This window comes from Anser anser (assembly GCF_964211835.1).
Source record: "Anser anser genome assembly, chromosome: 3".
In the NCBI taxonomy this organism is placed as follows: domain Eukaryota; kingdom Metazoa; phylum Chordata; class Aves; order Anseriformes; family Anatidae; genus Anser; species Anser anser.
In genome coordinates, this window is record NC_139722.1 from 16,793,090 (window position 1) to 16,816,016 (window position 22,927).

General features: G+C 36.0%; 1 protein-coding gene across 4 annotated transcripts in view; it reads left to right on the forward strand.

Annotated features, from left to right (window-relative positions):
* The window catches only part of KIDINS220 (kinase D interacting substrate 220), a 73,426-nt gene that overhangs the window by 19,119 nt on the left and 31,380 nt on the right, over positions 1–22,927 (forward strand). For all 4 annotated transcript variants that reach the window (XM_083828274.1, XM_083828273.1, XM_083828272.1 and 1 more), the window contains 13 exons: positions 53–151; positions 925–1,023; positions 2,346–2,523; positions 3,135–3,299; positions 4,662–4,841; positions 5,178–5,343; positions 6,242–6,393; positions 8,721–9,010; positions 10,472–10,612; positions 11,243–11,486; positions 11,643–11,731; positions 12,081–12,225; positions 14,348–14,510. In XM_083828274.1, coding sequence (XP_083684400.1) covers positions 53–151; positions 925–1,023; positions 2,346–2,523; positions 3,135–3,299; positions 4,662–4,841; positions 5,178–5,343; positions 6,242–6,393; positions 8,721–9,010; positions 10,472–10,612; positions 11,243–11,486; positions 11,643–11,731; positions 12,081–12,225; positions 14,348–14,510 — 2,111 coding nt within the window. The remainder of the gene's footprint in view (positions 1–52; positions 152–924; positions 1,024–2,345; positions 2,524–3,134; positions 3,300–4,661; positions 4,842–5,177; positions 5,344–6,241; positions 6,394–8,720; positions 9,011–10,471; positions 10,613–11,242; positions 11,487–11,642; positions 11,732–12,080; positions 12,226–14,347; positions 14,511–22,927) is intronic.

Sequence of the window (22,927 nt, forward strand, 5' to 3'; positions counted from 1 at the left end):
TGAAATTAATCCAGTTAAATTTAAGTGCTAATAACATGTAATACCCTTTCAGGATAATAAAACTGCTTTATATTGGGCAGTTGAGAAAGGAAATGCTACAATGGTGAGGGATATCTTGCAATGCAACCCCGATACTGAAACGTGCACAAAAGTAAGTATTAGAATTTTGAGGACATGATTTGCTTGGTTTGACATCTGTTGTTTTCCCAGCTCCTATGTGATATTAAGATCATAGTACCAAATTCACTTTTTTTGTCAAGTGTGAATACCTTGCATGCTATTTTAGTTTAGTTGTGTTTTTTTTTAAATAATAATAAATTCTGCATTTTGGAAAAGAGGTGTTTCCGTTATGTTAATGTCCACCGTTGATAAACATCACTTGCTATTGAAACTTAGTAGGAGGAAATCTTTTGGATGCTTTACCTCAACAACACTGACACTTGAAATAACAGAGCATCTGCTGCTGGAAAGTGAGGAAAGAGGTTTCTGATATTACTAAGTTGGGTTAAGATTGCCATTTATTGCATTGTACAGGAATTTAAAAAACAGAGGATGTAGTATGTATAGCAGCAAATTAACTCTTCCATGCCTCAGTCTCTTTTCAAATATCTTTTATTATATCTGAATCCACTCTTTCTCTCTTTGACACCTGTTAACAGAAATTTATTTTGCACTTGCATTTTGTGCTGTGATTTGTATCAATCTATAATAGTGTCTGTGTTTTTTTTTTAAGAACAGATACACTGAAGTGTTGTTACCTGCATGCAAACATATGTAACTAAAAAGTTCTCTTAAAAGTTTAGGATTTATTTGTTACACTGTCACTAGTTTTTGCTTGTTTTGGAGTATACAGGAAAGGGCTTTTTGGTTTTCGGGTGTTTTTGCTTTCCTTTTTTAATTAGGCTTTTTTTTTTTTCCTTTTAGGATGGAGAAACACCACTTATCAAGGCAACCAAGATGAGAAATATTGAAATAGTAGAGCTTCTTCTGGACAAAGGAGCTAAGGTCTCTGCTGTAGACAAGGTAAAGAACACTTGGTCATTTACTTTAGAATGTTTAATCATTTTAGTTTAGCAGCAAAATTTTATAGTGAGCTGTCGAGGTTAAAACAGGAAGAGAGATCAACTTTGAAAAAGATAGATGAGGAGTTTTTTTGGTAAGAATTAGTTAGGAATGACACAGAACAAAGACTGAAGCTAACACTGGTTCTTGTTCCATTTATATGCTTATATAGCTTCAGTCATTGAACTGGTTGATTTTTATTTATTTATTTTTTTGCTTGGATCAGATGCCTTTTTGTTGCTAGCACATGTTTTGATGCAAAAATTTAAACTTCCAATGTTCGTTGTTAAGTATTTACATACTTCTTTAAAGATAGCTCATGCGTCATCAATACCAAAATGTCTGTTTCTTACTTCTTGATTTAATTTTTATATGACGTAAGATCTAGAGGGCTTAGTCTTCCCTATGCTTAATAGCTGAAATGATCAGAATGCTTAAGTTTATTCCCATAATTAGTATTTTGTGGGTTTTTTTGTTTGTAAATAGGGTGCTTTTAGTCATATGCCAAGAAAAAATTTCACATCAGAAATGAGAATTTCAGATATGAAAAAATGATTCTTGATATGCTCAAAAAGAGTGTAGAGGTTGATTATGTTAATTGTCACTCATGTTTATTTTGATTAATAGTCATTAAACTAAGCAGTGACAGGGACAAAAACAATTGTCATCTGGTGCGTTATCTACTTTGGTAGATCTCTGCAATACATGAACGCTTATTTGATACTATTGTAACTTCTTAGAACTATCTTATACCTAGAGCAAATAAGTAATATTTTTGATTTGGTATAATAAGGAAACTTTTAGCAGAAAGCTTTTTGGAGAAGTCTGAGAAGATATTGAAATAATTCTAATAATTGAAATAATCTCTTATTCTAAACAAGTCTCTGAATTTGTTTCTGTCTAAATAGACTACAGTTATTGTGAACCTTAGATTTTGTTTATAAATGTTTAAGGAAGAAGATAGTGACTTGACTTTAGCGTGATAAGAGCCTATGCTTTTCCACATTTTTTAAAAACTTTTATAGTACCTTTTTGAGGGGAAAAATACTTGCTGTAAAGCTTTTAATGCTGTTGTGAGTTCCTTAAGATGCATTTCAAATACATAATGCATCTGAAGGGTTGTAGAATATATTGGCTACATGATGGGACTCAGGTCAGGTTGATGATCGGACTTGAAAATCTTGAAGGTCTTTTCCAGTGTAAGTGATATTGTGATTCTGTGATATGGTCATTACTTCCTATGAATTTATCTTAGATATTACTAATTTTTCCCTGAATTGCAGAAAGGAGATACTCCGCTTCATATTGCCATTCGTGGAAGAAGCCGTAAACTTGCTGAACTACTTTTACGAAATCCAAAAGATGGTAGATTGCTTTATAGACCTAACAAAGCAGGAGAAACACCTTACAATATTGACTGTAGCCACCAGAAGAGTATTTTAACACAGATATTTGGTGCCAGTGAGTAAAACTGTTTATCTCTTCCTCAGATCTAAGTTTATACTGAAGAAAATTTGAGCTTTATTTATTGATAAGTGATGATCCAAGTGATTTATCTTTAATCACTTGCATATTGAGAATCCAGTTAATTCCGTATTGGTAATCAAGTTCTTTTTTTTAATGTTGTGATTAATGAGAGATTTTTCTATTACAAAAGACACTTAAATTGGCAGAAAAAATCATCCTTCTGAAATCCTAATGAAGCTCAAACATTTTATTTTTGACATTTGCCTTTTGACATTGGATGCTGTGCAACTTCTGTTGGTATTTTTTTTACTTAGATCTTGCTTATGTGAGAATTTTTTTCTTTCATTTGTTGTGATTTGGGATTTTGTTTGAGTCTTTTGTGGTAAGATCTAATAGTTACTATTATATAACATATATATGGACGATTAACATTCCTTGGAACAAGAATGTACTAATACTAACACAATGTTAATAACACTTTAGTAATATATGGGAGGAAGGTGTATACAAATACAAGTAAGCCTATCATGGTTTTGTGTATGAAAACTGTCATAGCGAGAAGATTTACTAAAACAAAGCTCTGTAACATAGTATTCCTGTTACAGGACACTTGTCTCCCACGGAATCTGATGGTGATATGCTGGGTTATGATCTGTACAGCAGTGCTTTGGCTGATATTCTCAGTGAACCGACCATGCAGCCACCGATCTGTGTAGGCTTATATGCTCAGTGGGGAAGTGGAAAATCTTTCCTGCTCAAGAAATTGGAAGGTAAAAATTGATGTAGCCTTTTCTGTGTAGGTTTAAGTCCATCTGTAGAAATGAGCCGTTACAAAAACTCTCTCGTGATGTTGTTCTATGTAGTGCTGTATCTAATCCGTTTCTGTAACGAAAACATCTAAATTTTACCATCAGTAAAATTCATCAGTTCATCTGTAGTTTGCCTTATTCAGTTAAACAATGTTAAGACATTCCAGAAGTGTTGCTGTCTATTGACCTGCATTAGTCAATCTGTTCTTTACAAACTGCTGAAAGTATGGCTGCTGAAATACAGCTTGGGGATGAGGGTGTGAAATCAGGTTCCAACATGTAGGAGGCACAAAGCAGCAACAAAACGTGTCTTTTTTTTTTTTTTTACTCCTCAAAGTTTAGGAACAAATTCTAGGCTATTAATATTTTTCTTTGTAGTGTATTTTCTCTGCACCAAGTTTTCTTCCCCTCTTTTATTAACTTTGAGCTTTTTGAACTTTCTGAAATGATGTAAGGAATGAAATGCAATATATGAAGAAAGCCATTGTTATCTCCTGCATGTATACATGCCATTCTAAATAATCCTTCTGGTTGAAATGGGTATCTTATTTACAATGTAGGTATTTTTTAACAAAGGATATTTTTCTGAGATGTTTGTTTAATTCAAAATGCTTTCAATAGTCTTGATATTTCCTATTTTCGGTGATTTCTGTGCTTTAAAAGCTTCATTTATTAGTTGAAATGAGGTCTGTTCTTTTTGTTCACATCATGTTCCATGTCGTAAGCAAAGTGCTGTGTGCACTTTTCATTTTTGAGCGTGATGTTTATTGTTAACTCCTGTGTTTTGAGAACACTTTTTCAGCATTTTGTTCCTGCTCCTTATTCATCTGGATTGTGCATTTAGTATTTCTTATTCAATAGATCCTAAATAAATTTCTTAAACAATTCCTGTTTGAGCAAACACGCATTGACAAACAGGTGTTTTCACAATAAGATTAAATTTTACTGTTATATCCAATGATTTCAGGAATGATTTTTTTTAGTGTTACAGCAGATTGCTTTTTCTTTGTGTCATAAAAATGTTTTAGACGTCTGAAGGAGAAAAGGAAATGTCTTTAATGAGCGTTTAAAAGTAGAAGATCTGCAGCAAACAGTGCAAGAATTACATATTTAAATGGTTTTGTCCATTGCATGTATTGAAACTTAATTTTTTTCACTCTTCTTCTGAAGAGAAATCCAGGGACTATAGTCTGTTTTTTTTGGTCAATGTTAGGAACAAGTTAGCCCAGGAAAAAATCTTCTCAAAGCTGAGGATCATTACAATATCTCTTTTGCTTTCTGTTTTAAAATGATTTAACATCTTAATTCATCTTTGTCTTTTAGATGAAATGAAGACTTTTGCAGGACAGCAGATTGAACCTCTATTTCAGTTTTCCTGGCTTATTGTATTCCTCACACTTTTGCTGTGTGGAGGCTTGGGTTTATTGCTTGCTTTCACAGTGGATGCAAAGCTGGGAATAGCAGTGTCACTCAGCTTATTAGCAGTGCTCTACATTTTCTTCAGTAAGTCTATTTTATATGAAGTTTGTGATGGCTTCTGATTACTATCTGTTCTTAGAATCCATTATTGTTTTGTAGACATGCTTTGTGCTTCAGAAAAAATATGAAGTGTTTTCATAGAAAATGAGACCTCTTGGCTCTTTTCTTGTGTTCTGCATGTAATTGAGAAGGCATTCTAGAAATCAGAAAAGCTTTGTATATTAACTTCACTATGTTGCTCTTAGCCTTCTCATTTTTAGTAATAACTTACAAATTCATTCGGCTCCATGCCTTATCTGTGTAACCTTTGTGATTCTCTCAGTTGTGGATTTTGACTGACATATAAACTTTTTATTTCAGCTGTAATTTATTTTGGTGGCCGAAGGGAAGGTGAGAGCTGGAACTGGGCCTGGGTGCTAAGTGCAAGATTGGCAAGACATATTGGATATTTAGAGTTGCTTCTCAAGCTCATGTTTGTGAACCCACCAGAGTTACCAGAGCAAACCACTAAAGCTTTACCCGTGAGGTTGGTTATTTCACTTATTTACTCCTGAATGAATAATTCAGGCTCACTCTGATACTTCTCAGACTGTAGATTTTCATGTGCTTGTTTATCTTCCTATGAAAAACTAAGATTTCTGTTTGAGGAACAGTAGCCATAGAAGCTTATGCAGTTAAATTCTTCAGTGTGAAATATATGGCAATTATTTCAAGAAAAACTCTGTGCCAAAGTCAGTGAAAGTTATAGCTTTTTATTTTTATTTATTTATTTATTTATTGTGACAAATTTGCAACAGACAAAATAAGGAGTTAATATGGTAAACTATACCAGAAAACTATACTTAATGCTTGTTCCGCTGATAACTGCTGTTAAGGCCTTTAAGGTGTTTTATTTTCACCCCTGTAAGAAGTAGAGCATCAGACTGCTCAGAGCTTCCTCTTCAATGAAAAGCAAGAAAAATTTAGGTCATGTTTTGTGGGGTTGTTTACTCCTATCATTTAGATATGATATTTTATGTGACTTGTTCTTTTGTATTTTTTTGTTCCTCCCTGAATATTTGAAGATACCTCAGAATGCAATTTTAAAAATACTTTTCAATATGATTTGGGATCATAAAGATAATTTTGTTGCTGTTTGGAGTGCCATTATTGATGCAGTTGATTCTACTTATTCAATAAATCAATTTTTAGAATAGAAAGTGGGGTGAAGAAGTTGATAACAGGAGAAGAAATAGGTAAAGAAATAAATATGCAGTTTCATGTAGAATTTTTTAAAGTATTTTAGCTTTTCCTTCACTTCAGAAGAAAAACCAAACCAAAATGAAAACTTTCAGTTGCGGATATGTAGAAGTACTTTTGCTTTGGTTGCCCCCAAATGCTCAAAGCTTTCCGAAGTGTACAACATGTATATTTTTCTCTTTCAGATTTTTGTTTACGGACTACAATAGACTGTCCAGTGTAGGTGGAGAAACCTCATTGGCTGAGATGATTGCTACCCTCTCTGATGCATGTGAAAGAGAATTTGGTTTCTTAGCAACAAGGCTATTTCGAGTTTTCAAGACAGAAGATACACAAGGTTTTTATTACCTGAATGACACTTCTGATTATACCATTTCAATGCACTGTTACTATGGGTCTGTTTCTCACATTATAAGGTCTTTTTAGAAACTGTTGTAACCATGCAGAAATTCATACAGAAGGGGAAACTCTCCTTCCGTTGTCTTGGAGAGAAAAATGCCTATTTTCTTTGCTTACCTTGATTTTATTAATCCCCAAAGGAATATCTCTTGTAAAATATAGTTGTCATACGTGACAATTGGAATGTATGTTTATGTCGCATCCTCTTAGATGTGGCGTAGTGTTTTCTGTAGCAATTAAGTAGTTGTGTCTGAGTTAGCAGGACACAAAAGCATACTTTTATCTAATATAAATTTCTGTTTAATTAGATCTTTATTCAGAGCTTTTTTGAATGACCACTCTTTATTCTTGGAAATGATAAATGTTTTGAATATATTAGCCCAAAATCATAAATGGCTACACGTGCTAGTAAGATGGGATGAAGTATTTCTACTTAATCCAAATGGAAGAAACTTTTTTGTACTGTTCCATCTGCAGATTACAAAAAAAATATATATACAGAGCAGCATATGATACTGTGAAGAAAGGGAGTTCTTGAGTTTTCAATTCATAGAAGGCCATAGAAGGCTTATTTCTGCTTTGAGTTTGGCTTCAGTTAATTACTCATCATTTATATTTGATCTTGACCACACATTGAGGAATCTATGGGATATTGTATTCTCTCAAAAAATGAAATGTTTAGTCTCGTACCTTCTGGAGGGTGGAAAAAAACATTCTGTTTGCTGAGCACAGCTTGTTCTTCGTTATTCTTTTTCAAATTCATTGTATGTTCTTTATGAAAGCGATATCTGGATTTTTTTTCACTATTATTTCCATATTAGACATTCTCCAGTTTTTCTCCATAATTTCATTAAAATAGCTTTTATGATGCCGTAATTTCTCCCAAAACAGGATTTGGCTTAACAAATGGCAGTGTAGTGCTGGCTTCTTGTGATTATCTGCAGTAAATGCCCTTTCCCATTCATCTGTAATCTTACCTTTGTCTTGTATTCCTTGGCTCTGTTGCTGTCCTGTGCTCTTCCTAATTCTCTATTTGACAATCTTGCGACATCGTCTCTGTATCTCTAGATGTTCATAGGTTTCTTGTCTGTAGATGCTCATAGAAATTCCATATGGGTTTATTTGTAATCTTCTGCATCTTTAACTTGTGTTCTGTCTGTACACTCACAGACAAACGTATTCAATTGTCATTTCATTGTTGATGATTTATAAGTCTCTAATCCATTTTTGTCTCTATTTAGAGAAGGCTTGCATTCCTACTTAAAGATGTCTAGAACTGATTATAATTGTAACTGAGCTGTTGTTCTTCCCTTCTTGCCCTTCGCTCTTTTCATGATGCATTTCTGTTGCTTTTCTCTGTGTTACAAACCAGTCTGTCATGTCAGCAACGTGGAAGATTTTTCCAGCTTAAACCCGGGCCTAGAATATCATACGTGGTCTGATATTCTTTTACTGTAGCATATTTTATTTTTAATTCCAGTTCAAATAGTGATTTATTTTTTGTTTTTTAGCTTTAATCATTTTACATTAGATAGTTCTGTTCTTTGGCACTAATAAGTTTTGAATTTCTGTGTTTGTAGAAACCCCATAGGCAGAGGCTGCTGCTTTGGTTAAAACAACCAACCTTTTTCTTGGATCATTGCATTAGCTCTGTTAACCCTCTGACTGCAATATTCTGTCTCTTCCATATCAATCCTGTGGAAGCCAAGTTGTTTATACTCTGAGGCTCTTGTAATCTGTCTAATCCTTAATGTACTGCCATATTCTGTTGTTTGGGTGTGTGTTAGCATGCAAGAAAAGGTAGTCCTGGGGCTACAATCTCAAATCGTCTCTTGATACTTTGAGTTAGTTCTCCAGGGGCACTATTATTGTTAGATTACTGAAGTATCATATTTCTGTTTCAAACCAGGTAGTTACCATGCTGTTTGCCTAGAATTTACTTAAGTAAATAAGCTGCTGAGAGATGTCATAAAAGGGGTGATTTCACTGATGTGAAATCTACTTAATAACGATAACTTACAGTCAGCGTGGTTTTCTTGAAACAGTGGAAATAAACTGAAGATTAAAGAAATAGCTCTGCTTTATGTTTTTCAAGAATTTAGGTAAATTTAGGTGTGTTTTTTTCATGTTTGTAAGTGGATAGTAATGCTACAGTAATCTCTTGTGCAAATTAGTGTTTTATGGAAAGTATGCAAGTTAATATGCTTTGAATTCAGCTGTAATGACGTTTAAATTCATTTTAACAGCAAATATTTTTTTTCCTAGGTAAAAAGAAATGGAAGAAAACGTGCTGTCTCCCATCCTTCGTGATTTTCCTGTTCATATTGTCTTGTGTTGTTTCTGCAATTGCCCTGCTGGCAATTTTTAATGTAGAACCAACAAACATGACTGTGAACGTTATTCTTATAACAGTTACATGTGTTGTTGGTTTGGCTTTTATCTTGAATTGTCGCACTTGGTGGCAAGTGATGGATTCAGTTTTGAATTCTCAAAGAAAACGTCTTCACAATGCTGCCTCCAAGCTTCACAAGTTGAAAAGCGAGGGATTCATGAAGGTAAGCATATATATGAATTAATCATCAAAAGAAGTGAAATGAACCCCCCAAACCTGTAGCCTTCTTAAGATGGGGTACTGTTAATTTCATTACGCCAAATTTCTCAACGTTGAAATGAGCCTTTTTTTTTTAGGAAGGAACACTTCTGGTCCACTTGTTAAACTTAATGATCTAATGTTAGTGACCTTAGGTGATTTGCCCAGTCAGCTGGGAGTGTTAAATTTGGATTATGTTTTCAGGAGGAAAGCATTATGAAAACAACTGTTCTAAATGATTAGTATTTAATAGAAGCTAACTTTAGATTGTAAGATTAGAAAGAATAACTTCTTAAATATTCTGAAGCCAAATAGGCTTGAAGAACCAAGCCTAATTGGCTGGCTGGCTGTAAGACCTCTTTACCAGGAACGGAATGGTAGCACTGAAAGAACATTGATTCTGAAATGGTTCACCTATTTCTTGATAAATGATAGAAAATAATACTGTTTTTCAGGGTTGCATCTAAACTACGTCCATCAGACTGTCATGAAATATCCTGTGTGCTCCTATTTGAAAATAAATTTTAGTATCCTGTTGGTTAACTCCACAGATTACAGCTGAAGTGTTGCATAACAATGTATTGTGTGAATCTTTGTGTAGCACAGAAGACCTCATCTGTGTACTGCTACTGTGCTTCCTGAGAATTTTTTTTTTTGAATTGTATTCATCTTGCATTGCTTCAGACATTTAAAAGTTGTGTTTCTCCTTTGCAATCCAATTAGAGAGATGGGCATTTCTGGGGAGTTACTCATGTGACATCTCTTTTTAATGTGTGCATTCAAGATAAAGCTAGGGGAGAATCGATTTAAATGTGTAGCTGGTAATTGCAAAAATAAAAGCAGATGAATTCCACCTTTGTTTCTGTATTAGGGCTAGTTGTTACATGTCTAACTTGATGTTCAAAACATTAGACAAAAATGAAAAAAAAAAACAACTTTCAGATTATATATATATATATATATATATATACACACATACTGAATAGGAGTGACTGAGCCTGACAGTAATAGTACAGTTAGTTTGGATGGAAGGCAGATAATTTTATTGTACTTCTTATGCAAAGCAGTTGGGGGGGGTTAGCTGAAACTACAAATAATCTTTTGCTTACTCTGGAAAAATTGATTTACATAGCATAAATATTACTTTAAATAAAATGACTGTAATGTAATTTAAGAATAATTTATGTTGAGGTAGAATATGCTGTTCGGCTGTACATTTCTGTGCAAATAGAAAATAAAATTTTGGGAGTGATATTTTAGGACAGTTGTACTTCGAGGGGAGAGTTCAGTATTTTTAAGCATTAATTTTTGTAATCTTACTTTAGTATTTTTGTGGCAGTTAGCAATTGCAAAAGGAATCATATATGTTTTTATGAGGTTCAAGTATTATAAAGATGTTCTTTTCTTTTCTTTTTTTTTTTTTTAGGTGCTGAAATGTGAAGTAGAGCTAATGGCCAAAATGGCAAAAACCATTGACGGCTTCACTCAGAATCAGACAAGGCTTGTTGTAATTATTGATGGATTGGATGCTTGTGAACAGGACAAAGTCTTACAGATGCTTGATACTGTGAGTTAGATCGCTTTATAGAGATGATCTCTGGCTTTATCTCTTCCATAGATAGACTCAGATGCATCCAGCTATTATGTATTTTCTGCAGATGGAAAGCATGTATATAGAGTTTGTGTTGTATTGGTCTTTTTTTCACACTTGTGTATGCTGGCATAGCTATAACACTAAGAGCAATGGCTTTCAGAAATCGGAAATTAAATCACAGCACTAGACATGTTAATTTGCTAAATATTTTCAAATCAACAGGTGTAAATTACTGAAAATAAGTATCCTATTGAAACAAACTTAGATTGTTTGGAGAGGTTTGTCATACTTACTTTCAAAGTACTTCAGGTGAAAAATACTTAAATGCTAAATATTTGAGGGGGACGGAAGGGGCCTATGACATCCACCCGTAATATTTTCTTGGTAATGACTTCTACTTTAAGTACTAATGTGTTAAGTATGTTTATTTCTAATTCTGTACGAGTACCTAACATTAGATGTCAGTTATTCCAATATGAGATATCTTTGTGCATCCATTGTCCTTTCAAATTTATAACTAGGACAGAGTGAATATAACGTGTTGAGTCAGATGTTCAAATGATCCACAGTTACTAACAAGGCTTACTGTCTACTTTCTTACAGGTGCGAGTCTTGTTTTCCAAAGGCCCATTTATTGCTATTTTTGCAAGTGACCCACACATCATAATAAAGGCTATTAACCAGAATCTCAACAGTGTTCTACGGGATTCTAACATAAATGGACATGATTACATGCGAAATATAGTCCATCTGCCTGTTTTTCTAAATAGCCGAGGGCTCAGTAATGCGAAAAAGCTGATGGTAGCTTCAACAACCAATGGAGATGTTCCTTATACAGATAATGCAGGTAAAGTTACTCATGAGGATGGTACGAAAGTTACAAAACTAGCTATAAAATCTGTTTCGTGGAACAAACTATTTAAAAAATTGGTAGATCATTAATGTTACTTCATAGTCAAATATATGTGAATGAAGAAAATGCCTTTTTTGTCCCCTCTGACAGGGTTGCATGAAGAGGTTGACAGAAGAGTTTCTCAGAACAGCCTTGGAGAGATGACCAAACTTGGTAGCAAAACTGCTCTCAATAGGCGGGTGAGAGAGATTTTATACTAAAACAGCTAATACTAGTAATACTTCTTTTTTTCACCTCATGTTTCTTTAATGCATTTACTGGTGTCAACTTTGAAGACTTATCAAACCATTCATGTGAAATTAATACATGATACATTAATACATGAACACATTTTCCTACATGATCCATGTAGGAAAAGTACATTTTTACATCAGTAGACTGATGCTGTCTCAAAGAGGATAAATATATATAGATATCACGTATATATTTAGAAAGGTTTTAACTTTATTGTAAAGTAAAATTCAGTTAATTTAGAGTACATAGAAGTTCTTGGTACTGATCAGTATTCCTTTCTTTTTTTTCTGTAAGGATACTTATCGGAGACGGCAGATGCAACGTACCATTACCCGCCAAATGTCTTTTGATTTGACAAAGCTTTTGGTTACAGAGGATTGGTTCAGTGATATCAGTCCTCAGACCATGAGAAGATTACTAAATATAGTTTCAGTGACAGGTAAGTGTGGCCCATAATTTTTTTGCTGTGAAAAGCCAATATCAGCTTTCTAGGAATGATCAAATTCTGTCGTTTTCGGTGTTCCAGGCTTTGTATTCTGAATGTTTATGAGTAGGTTGTAGACCCTTGTAGAAAATTCGCTTTGTTCACACTAGCGAAACAAATAATATTAACAGTTTCTAAGACTAATTGGAAAATGTAAGGGATACACAGATCTATCAGGTGTATTGTCCTTAAAACTTCAGAATATTTTAATACTATTTAACTTGCATATTTAGTATAATAAGTTACGTTCATTAGATAGGTTAGGATCCAAACAGGTAGGTTAATTAAGGAGAACATCTTGCCCCTGGTAAACAAACTTCATAGCTCATAAAATTGAGTAGCATAGTAATTGAGCAGACAGTAAATGGTTATTCTTCTACTTAGAGCTGAGTTCTGTGAAAGCACAGTTAGCATTTTTAAGATTTGAAATAGCTAAGAGAAAAAACGTTGCATTTACTGCACATATATTTGCCTTTGTTTTCTTTTTTTCTCTGCATCTAATCTTACAGCAATTGTAGCTTTCCCACTGGCCCCTGAGATATCAGTGGTGTTCTAGGGTCAACTGTTGTACCTTTGAGCTCTTCTATAACATTGATTCTAGTTACAGATTCCTATGCCTCATTTTAGAGGGGGTCTTGAAAGATTATGTTAATCCTACTGCCTACAGCTCCTCTGCTGCAGAACTCTTACCTTGAATAAAATAGTTTACTTGTTTTTATGCCATTTCAACTCTTTTAATTTGAGGACCTGGTCTTATGGTAAAAGACCTCACTAAATGATGAGTAGTATTGCACTGTACAACTGGAGAACAAAGTGAATAATAGTGTGCTTTGAAGGTGAAGAGCACTGCTCTATTTGAACATTAATCAAATTATCATAAGCTCTAGCGTATGTTGATGAAAATAGAATTTCTAAAAGTTCTTACTTCAGTATGCCTAATGAAATTTGATTGCTAGGAAGACTATGATCCAATTCTATCCTACCTACCTTATATTAGCAATAAAAGGTTATATTAAATGACCTGTCTTTTTAGATTAATACTTAATGCTTAAATAATCTCTTAAATTTCTAATGAGAGCTGAATCATTTGAGGGAGAATTTTAGTAATAAAACTTTAACAGGTGTGAAAATACTGCAATTCTCTGCATGCGTATTAAGCATGGGTTCAACAGATTCAGCATTAAGTTCGACATCGGGTGATTGTAGCTGTATTGCCTGTGCTGGGTACAGGTCAGAAATCACCCTGTCACCATTGCATGGCACATAGCTGGAGCTAATAAACCTGCTGCAGCTATTGCGGGTCTCACGTAGGGTGTTTGTTTTACCAGTGGGTGCACAGAGTAATGATCCAAGCCAAACTTGAACTGATTCTCGCTGATTTATTTAGCTGCAGAAACCTGCTACAGCAATATCAGTGCTGCATCCAGTGCCCATTTTAACACTGCATTCGAGAGAACAAAATTTCCTGATTGGTGGAACTGGTTCAGGTCTGATGTAGACTTGAGGTGATGTTCTCTGTGGGAAGTATGACACAAAGACGCAGTTGTATGTCTGTGAGCTGAGCTTCAGCTCTGTCCAACCAGCTTGCATAACACAGAGTTGCTGGCTGTCTCTGAAGTTGCATTCCCAGTGCTTGCATTGTTCAGAGAAATTGTCTGAATATCTCAATTATATTATTATAATTGAGATATTAAGATGATAATATAATTGAGATAGTCTTAATATCTCAATTGTAATAATATAATCTTAATATCTCAATTTATATACAATTTCTCTGAAATATCCGTACACTCAGATTATAAAGAATTGAATGTAACTGCTGTTCTAAAATAAGTAAAAATACAAAAAAAAAACCAACAAACCAAAACAACAAAAAAAAAACTATGGCTTGTTTTCTGTTCCATTAATTTAATGCTAATATAATTGATAGAAGAATGTTAATGGCTTTTTTTTCCTGTTGATCTTTGTATCTAGTGATGACTTACGTGAAAACAGACCTTTCAAAAGGGAAAGTGTTAAAAAAAAAAAAAAAGCACCAACCTTCCTGTGTTTTTTTCCTGCTTTCTTGTTGTATTAGGTCGCTTATTGAGAGCTAATCAGATCACGTTCAATTGGGATAGGCTGGCCAGTTGGATCAATCTCACAGAGCAGTGGCCGTACAGAACATCGTGGCTCATACTGCATCTTGAAGAGACTGAAGGTGTTCCAGATCAGCTGACTTTGAAAACCATATATGAGAGGTAGGTGTTATTCTGATAATAGTATGTACTTTCAATTATTAAAATAATCATTACTAATGTTTATTGGAATAGCATGGCTTTCCAACAGCTACCAAGTTGTAATCTAGAATTTGTACAGTCTTACTCTCTTCTGTTAACTTCTGGCAACTTTTAAAATGACTTTCATTGCTATGTAACACACCACGTAAAGATGTATGCTTTATATTAAAAGCAAAGAAAAATATATTGGAATTCTTTTATGGATAGCTGGCTGTGCTTCTGTTTCATGATACAATTTTCATCTTTACCATGGTCAGGACAGAAGTTTTTTCTAGTTAGAAATCAGAATCTGAACTGAGTTCTATAGACTGTCTTTACTGGTAAAGATCTCTGGAGTTTCAGTGCTCTCGAAGTGTGCTTGAGGATATAGCAGTGCCTTTTGCCGCAGCTAAGAAATATGCGGGTTAAACATGGCTTTCTTTCTTGGTTGCTGATAGAGTTGCTGTCCATAAGTGCTATCCAGGTGTTGCAGCTGAGAGGAAGTGGTGCCTGTGTTGCCAGTGAATGCGCCTCTCTAGAACCTGGCTGCTTTTAAGAAAGGAAACGTGAATTGTGGCAAATGACTTGGTGACAGGAGGAGGAATAAAAAGAGAGAATGTGGCTGGGAGTTAGGCCCTTTGGGGGGCAGGGGTGGATGCAGAATCTGAGGATTAAAGTCAGTGAAAGGAAGTCGAATTTGACTTTAACACATTTCTGAGATAAGCTGAAATGGTTGTTGTGGTTTAACCCGGCCGGCAGCTAAACACCACACAGCCGTTCGCTCACCCTCCCCCCTCCCTCTCTGGGATGGGGGAGAGAAACGGGAAAGTGAAGCTGGTGAGTTGAGATAAAGACAGTTTATTAAGACAGGAATATAATAATAACAATAATAATAATAGCGATAATGATAATAGTATTAATAATAATAATGTGTAAGAAAACAAGTGATGCACAATGCAATTGCTCACCACCCGCTGACCGATGCCCAGCCTATCCCCGAGCAGCCGCCCCCCACCCCGGCCAGCCACCCCTATATATTGTTTAGCATGACGTCAGATGGTATGGAATACCCCTTTGGCCAGTTTGGGTCAGCTGTCCTGGGTCTGTCCCCTCCCAGCTCCTGCTGCACCCCCAGCCTGCTCGCTGGCAGGACAGAGCGAGAAGCCGAAAAGTCCTTGGCCTGGTGTAAGCACTGCTCTGCAACAATTAAAACATCAGCATGTTATCAGCGCTCTTCTCATCCTAATCCAAAACATAGCACCCTACCAGCTACTAGGAGGAAAAATTAACTCTGTCCTAACTGGAACCAGGACAATGGTTGAGGTAAAGAGGGAAGACTGGGACTGACTGAAGAAGTTGCCAGAAAATCCGGAGACTTTTTTGTCCAAGTTTATTCTCCTTTGCATTCCTTCCCTGGACACTGCAAATTTTGGGAAGGTGCCCTGGGCTTAGAGCTGAGGAATGGGAGAAGATGAATTGGATGAGGGTCTGGGTTGGGCTGGAAATGGTTGAAGTGTTATGACAATAGAACTAGAATTGATTGGGAAAGAAGGCTGGGATGGTTTGTGTTGGGAAATGCAGTCAGAGAACCCAGAAGGAAGAGGGACAAGGGGGAACTGGTCATGATGAGGCTGAGGACTGAAGATGGATGAAGGCATGTAGTAGACTGGAGTGGCTTTAGGTTGAAGGTGTTGGTGATGAAATACCAAACTTAAGAGGTAAATAAGTGATGATTTAAAAACAAACAAACCCACTTTCCTCTAGAGAATGAATCCACAGTTTCTAGGTCTTGCATTTTCTCTGTGAGTGTAAGGTACCTGAGAAAATGTACTGATTGAAATATGGGGTTCATAAGGCTAGTGTCAGAACTATTTATGTGATCCAGGTGAGTACAATAATTCAGAATCCCTCTCCTCTCATACTCTCCAGTACCCCTGCTGTAGATATTTCTAACTTTATTTAGATTTGCTGTATGGCACGTTTTATAATTTTGTATTTTCATTGTTTATCCAACTATGCTTTCTTACTTAAATGCAGACTGCATCCTTGTCTGGTCTTATTGCTACTAGTCAATGAACCAAGTTCATTGACATTGTTTTTTAGCTATCAGAATCATGTCTGGGGCTGAGCAAACAACTTAATTTTAAGGACAGTTCCTTCCCCCTGCCCCTAATGATTTTTAATTCCAGATCAGTCAGTATGAGAGAAATACATAGGACTACGGATAAGGCCTTGTTTTGTCTTTAAAACTATGGAAAATAGGAAAACCTCAATTGTCTTTCCTTTTAAAGTTATTAAACAGTTTTACACTAAGCCATTTTAGGGCCAAACGAACAGGTGATTTTGTCCTGAGGAAGAAATACAGTCTGTGCCACTATTTCTGAAGGACCTTAACATTATATCTAAGCAAAAACTTTTTATGGATACAGATTCTTTCCTTTATTTTTTTTCTTCATTCGCTGCTGCCATTTATTGCTTAAGGCAAGAGGGTAATCAGCATTGTCAGGTAGTTTACCTGCTGAGGTTTTTTTTAGAATGATTTTTCTAGTCACATGCAATTTAGTCTCTGTTTTACAATCCAATTTGTACCAGTACACAGTAAACATGGGAGATTCTTACTCTGAAATAAATATGTAAGCACTCCCTTTCCAGTAATGCTAAATTCCAGTTATTTCTGTTTATTTCTTCACCCTGCTGACGGGCTGTATACAGTTGCTTAGCTCTCTTACTTGGGATCTTAATCCTTTCATCATATTGGGTTCTCCTGTAGTGATGTCTCTTGTACTTAGTATGTTGGGACATTGTCAATCTTCTGCTATGTACAATAATACTCTTCTTTCACCAGAGAGCCTTTACATGCTAGCTACAAAGGTATACCTGGAATTAGTTTGTGGGGCTCATTACTGCCTTTTGATTATTAGCAACAGCAGTAATGAATCACTTTGGAGTGATCCAAGTCCAACGCTGTCTACAAGATATACCAATGTGTATGTGGTTTCTGATGAGCCAAAGGAAGTATGAGAGAGCTGAATTATTCTCAGAAACAGGTAGTACAAGTCATTCCAATATAAACTAATGTTAAATTTGTGGTAAACCACCCTGAGGAGAAGGAAAGGACAGTCATGACTGAAGGTGAAGGACTTATTCAGGCTCTGGATTGTTTGTTGTTAGTAGAGAGACTTGAATGGCTGGTACTCAGTGCCAACTGGAGTGTGTCAGGATTCATTAGTTCACGCATGGAGGGGTTGCATGAGTCCTCTTGTGCTGTTTTGCCTCGTGCTGCGTAGGTTGTGTTTGGAAGTAGTATAGCCACTGGAGTAGCTTGCCAATGCATTACATAAGCATTAATAAACTTTTAAATCCATTTATAGTGTATAAAGGATCTGTAACGTGAAGAACCCTGTACCATACAGTGGAACAGGGAAGGTAATGATCATCTTCAGGTAATGCTTGTTTGTATTGGTATCTGCAACACCAGGAAAGCAAGGGAAAGGCCAAGAAGACCTATATTCAGGATCCTCTTCTGCAAAGAAATACCAACAGGACAATTTGATATGGAAATAATAAAAACTACAAGGAAGTTGGCTATTTTTAACCAATAAAAAAAAATCATAACATTGCTACATGCTCAGGAAGAGAGGTGATGTCTCTCTCACCCACTTCTGTTGAACCTGTGTAAGGAACTAAATATACAACTCTCCTGATGTAGTGATAAAGCTGAGGTCTCATCTATCTGATGACTTGGATGATTATATTTACCATATGCTGAGTATGAAAAGGTCTATGAACTCTTTTCCAGGATTATCTGATGCTCTAAAAATTGTTTTATCCAAAATAATCCTTTCTATGTCATTGCTGTTCTTTATCTACTACTATTTGAAATAATTTGGCTTGAATATCTGCTTCTGTATCAGTTCAAAAGGGGGTATTTAGTTTAGCTCCTCTTTTAGAACTTCAATTTCTGTTTCCTTAGGTTTTCTAGTTCATAAAAACAGCTTTCCCATTTGGAGTCTTTGAATAGATACCGATTTTGGTACTTACATAATTTCTGCTCCTGAACTGTGTTCTTGGTACTACTCTGGCTGTTATTCTGGAAGGATTTTTTGAGAACATTTCAGTACTTCAGAACAGGATCAAGAATGTAACTTGCCTAGTGTTGAATAGCTTGTGTCAGAATACTTCTTGTTGTGATGCTGCCAATTATTCTTTGGGTTTGATGCATTTCTTAATCCTGAGTATGTGAGGAGAGGGCTCGGCTTGGGCACCTCCTTTTGAGGGTGGCAATTTTGGAGGTTCTGTTAAACCTATAGGAGTCTTCAGCATTTGATCACTTTCTCCATATGAGGAAAATGCTTTAATATTATAGTCACTTTTTTTCAACTTGAATAGTTCCTGTGTTACAGAGCTTATGAGTCGCAAAGCTTCCCTTACAGTCAGAGCTCTTCCTCTGAGCTGCAGATCATGTGGGGCAGGAGGCTAACCCGACGGATAGATCTGCTATAGGTACCCGCAATTGAAGAGTTGCAACAGATATCTTGTGCCTGCGCGGAGGGTATGACAGGTGGTAATAACATCTTGTTTTACTGCTGTATCTGTGGAAGCAGGTTACGGCCAGCTTTTCAGTGTGCAGTGCAGTCTGTGCTGTAGGGAGTGTGATGCTGTGGGGCTGTGCCGGCAGGTGGCACTAGCAGAATACCTGTCTGCCCCATGCAGCGCTCACAGCTTCTTGTTCGTCTGAGGCTTGTCAGTGTTCATATTTAAAATTAGTGATCTTCTTCACTAGATGCTTTTTCTTTTCCAGTATTATTTCAGAGAATAAGGAGTGCATTCACAGCATATAAAACTAAAGGAAAAGAATCCAAATGGTCATCAAGCATTAAGAAATGGAAGAATAAAATCAGTGCATACACAGAACGGAATTAACTGCAAATAAAATACATGATCTTAAATGATCATATGCTATTTTTCCACAGAGGAATCTTGTCTTGTAATGTCCAGAATTTAATTTTGTAGACTCTGTAGACAGGTATGTAGCAAAGGGGAGGGACATTTTCTGTCACATCTTTCTGCTGTCTCTTGTAGTTCAGTGGAACAGGAAAACTAAAGTAAGGTAACGGAAAGCTGCTCTAGAACTATGTGTCGGAGTTTGTGTGATGCTGTACTTAGTCACCTCTGTCATACCTTTCACTTGGATGGTATTTGTACCTCTGGGAGATGGCATACGGCTTATGATTCTGTAGGCTGATGTTAGCGAGTGTTGAGTATTCAAAGCTGTGTCTGAAGCTAGTGGGAGCTCTGCTTTCAGTAGCTGAAGTGCTCTGGAAGAAAAAATAAGTATAAAATTTATTGCTAAATAAAAATATCTACATGTCTTTGTTTCAGCTTAAAAAAAAGCTAACTACTATATTATCATGAAGGATTGCTGCAGAAAATAAATTTGCCAGTGCTTTTCTATACTGTGCTGGTGAATATGGAAGACTATTGATGAGTATGAAAACAGTTCTTCAGGAGTCATATATTTCCTATGTCATACTACTCAGAGATGGGAGATCCTATTGAATGTTGCATGGGCAAGATTTCCCTAAGCTGTATAAAACAAAGCAAAACAAAACCCAAGAAAATAAGGCTTCAATTTGCAACACAGGCACATCTCTGTGGACAATCCTTGTGGACTGGAGTTGCTTAGTTCTCCCTTAGTAACAGGTAGAGGTGCTGGGTTGTAATTTTCCTTTGTTAGAGAGCAGCAAGCACATGTTTTGTAATTGTGTCCAATTTTGAAACTAAAAATGTTGAGTCTGTGTTGAATTTCAGTCCAGATTCTGCAGAAAAATATCTTTAATCTTCTTACTGCCTTAAACTGACTTCTTGTGTGGTCTCATTTCTATCCTCTTACTCTCCAGCTATTGCTGGTCTGGATCTTTATGTTCAGCTTTGCAGTTGGTGTACTGATTAGCACCAGTATTTACTGTCTTGGGTTTATCTGTTCCCTTTTCAAGTAATCTTTCGCCAACAGGTTTTTCATGCAGTCTCTTTCCTTGTTAGGTTAATGTGCCATTTTGATTTCTCATCTATTGTGTTCTCCTTCCCCTTTGGTGTTTAGGTTATTCTGTGGTCATTAGCCGCGTGTTTTTCCTGGTCTGGTTTCATTGTTTTTACCATTTTATTTATAACTGTAATACGCAGTTAATATCTCTCTGCATTTACGTTGTGCTGAGTTCTCTTCTGTGTTGCTGTGAAGAGTCTCCGTAATGTCAGTTCTGTGGCAAAATGGCACGTAGAAGTTGCAGAAAAAAATGTTTTTAAAACCCTGAGGTGTAATAAAATACTTGGTCATTCTATAAATGAGGTTGTCAGAGAATTAAGTTGTCAGATTAAAGCAAGTTTCTATTGAATGTTAGCAACCGATACCTCTCAGACTTGTAAACTGGCCAAGCATGGGAATGTGCTCTTGTTTGAAGACTACATAAAATATCCATGACACCAGAATGAATATGAGTGCCAGGTCTAAATAGAGGATATACTGGGAAAAGCCACAGTGGCTTTTGTAGAGAAGATACATTTCAAGAAATCTGAATTCTCAAATGAGTCAGTGAGTATGTAAAGAATGTGATGTAATGTTTGGAAATCTTGGAAGTTCTTACATCAGGATCTTGGTTAAAATCATAGAATCATGAAGGTTGGAAAAGACCTCCAAGAACATCTGGTCCAACCATCCCCCTACCACCAATATCACCCACTAAACCATGTCCCTAATACATGTACAAATATTAAAATTGAGGGTAATAGCAGTCAAGATTGAGGAAAGCAGAAGGGGGAAGCAAAACATAGGAGACTGATGAGAAACTTGCAGATAAGGTTTAGAAAGATAGTACTTGAGCTCTTTGATGTACCTGTAAATTCTTGGACAGAGGGAGAAAATACAATGTGGAGAAAAAATCAGGACAACTGTTTTGTGGAGGGTTGTGAAAGTAGCTATGAGCAAATTGCAGATGCAAGTCGTTGTGGTTATATGTATCATAGCATAGCAGGGAAAATGATCTCATCTGTAATCCTGCTAACGTAGTAATGGGCTGTAAATCTGTACCTAGGAAAGGAATTCACAAATCCGTTGCTGATGATTCTCTGAAAAAAAAATATGTTCAGTGCTCAGCAACAGTCAGAAAAGGAAATTGTAGGAATTATTAGCAAAGAAATAAAAGGAAATTATTTTATTAAACAAATCTGTTATGTATCTAAATTCTGAATGCTGGGACTCTAGTCACTGCATTTCAAAAAGGATGTACTAAAGTAGAAGAGATATTACAGAGGATGAGAAGAGCCCTAGTTTCACTTCATGTTTTTCTGTGAATGTCATCACTGTCCTACTTCCTATGCTGCGAGGAATCCTAGTTTTGCTTTTTCTTGAAAAGAATGTTTTCTCTTCCTTGTTTTGGAGTCTCAAGTTTTCCTAGAGTCTGAGCTGTTTGAGTCATTTCTTTTCCATAGAGACCTTAGTTAATCATTTCAGTTTGAGCTTCTGAGCCATCTTACGTTGTTTGGTACTTTCTACTGTTTTAGGCTATAGAAAGCAGTGACTTGATTTTGATACCATGTGAATTTAATAGTCTTGATGCTAAAACTGATTGAGAGGGAATATCTTATTTTCCTCATTAAGTTTACTCAGTAAATGAGATGGTCTATATAATATGTAAACATCTTTTCATGTCCTCACCATGGCAAGAACTAAAATCTGTTGTGCTTTGTCTATTGGAGGATGTTCCTAGAAGTCACTGAAGTGATTTTGTAACCATCTTGCCAGTAGGCACTTGTCCTTCTGAACTCTGCAGTTGTTAATGAGAGAGGCTGCATGTGTGAGCTACCCAGTCCTCTTCTAGATACGGTGGCTTTAGCAGCCTTGTCACTTTTTAAGGCTGCTTGCGGCTCAGCTGACTCAGCTGATTGAAGTCTGTTCCACGTGCTAAGGTTTACATAGTTTTAATAAGGTAAGGTTTACACAGGCACGTATATGCTCTTTGAGTTCGAGTGCAATTCAGAAAAAGATCAAACAAACTTATAAACACTTGAAAAACTGCAGATGTCTAAATTTTTACTCCAGAAGATCCTGCAGCATCTACAGTTCTGCCAGTGTGAATGGCCAGAACTGCTAATGAGGGGCCTAAGTTGAGTCTTGCAGTGTTTTCTTTGCATCTAAAGCCTGTTTGGGATCCTTGAGAGACAGTAGCTGATGCCCTTAAAAAGTGAGCACAAGTAAGTAAGTATCTTGAACATTTTTACAACAGGAGGAAAAGATCAAATTCAGCAGACAACACAGCAGCTAAGGCTAATTTAATTCAAAAATACATGTAGCAGGGGAGGAGTGGCAGTGACTATTTTATCTAACATTCTGCGTTTAAAGCAGT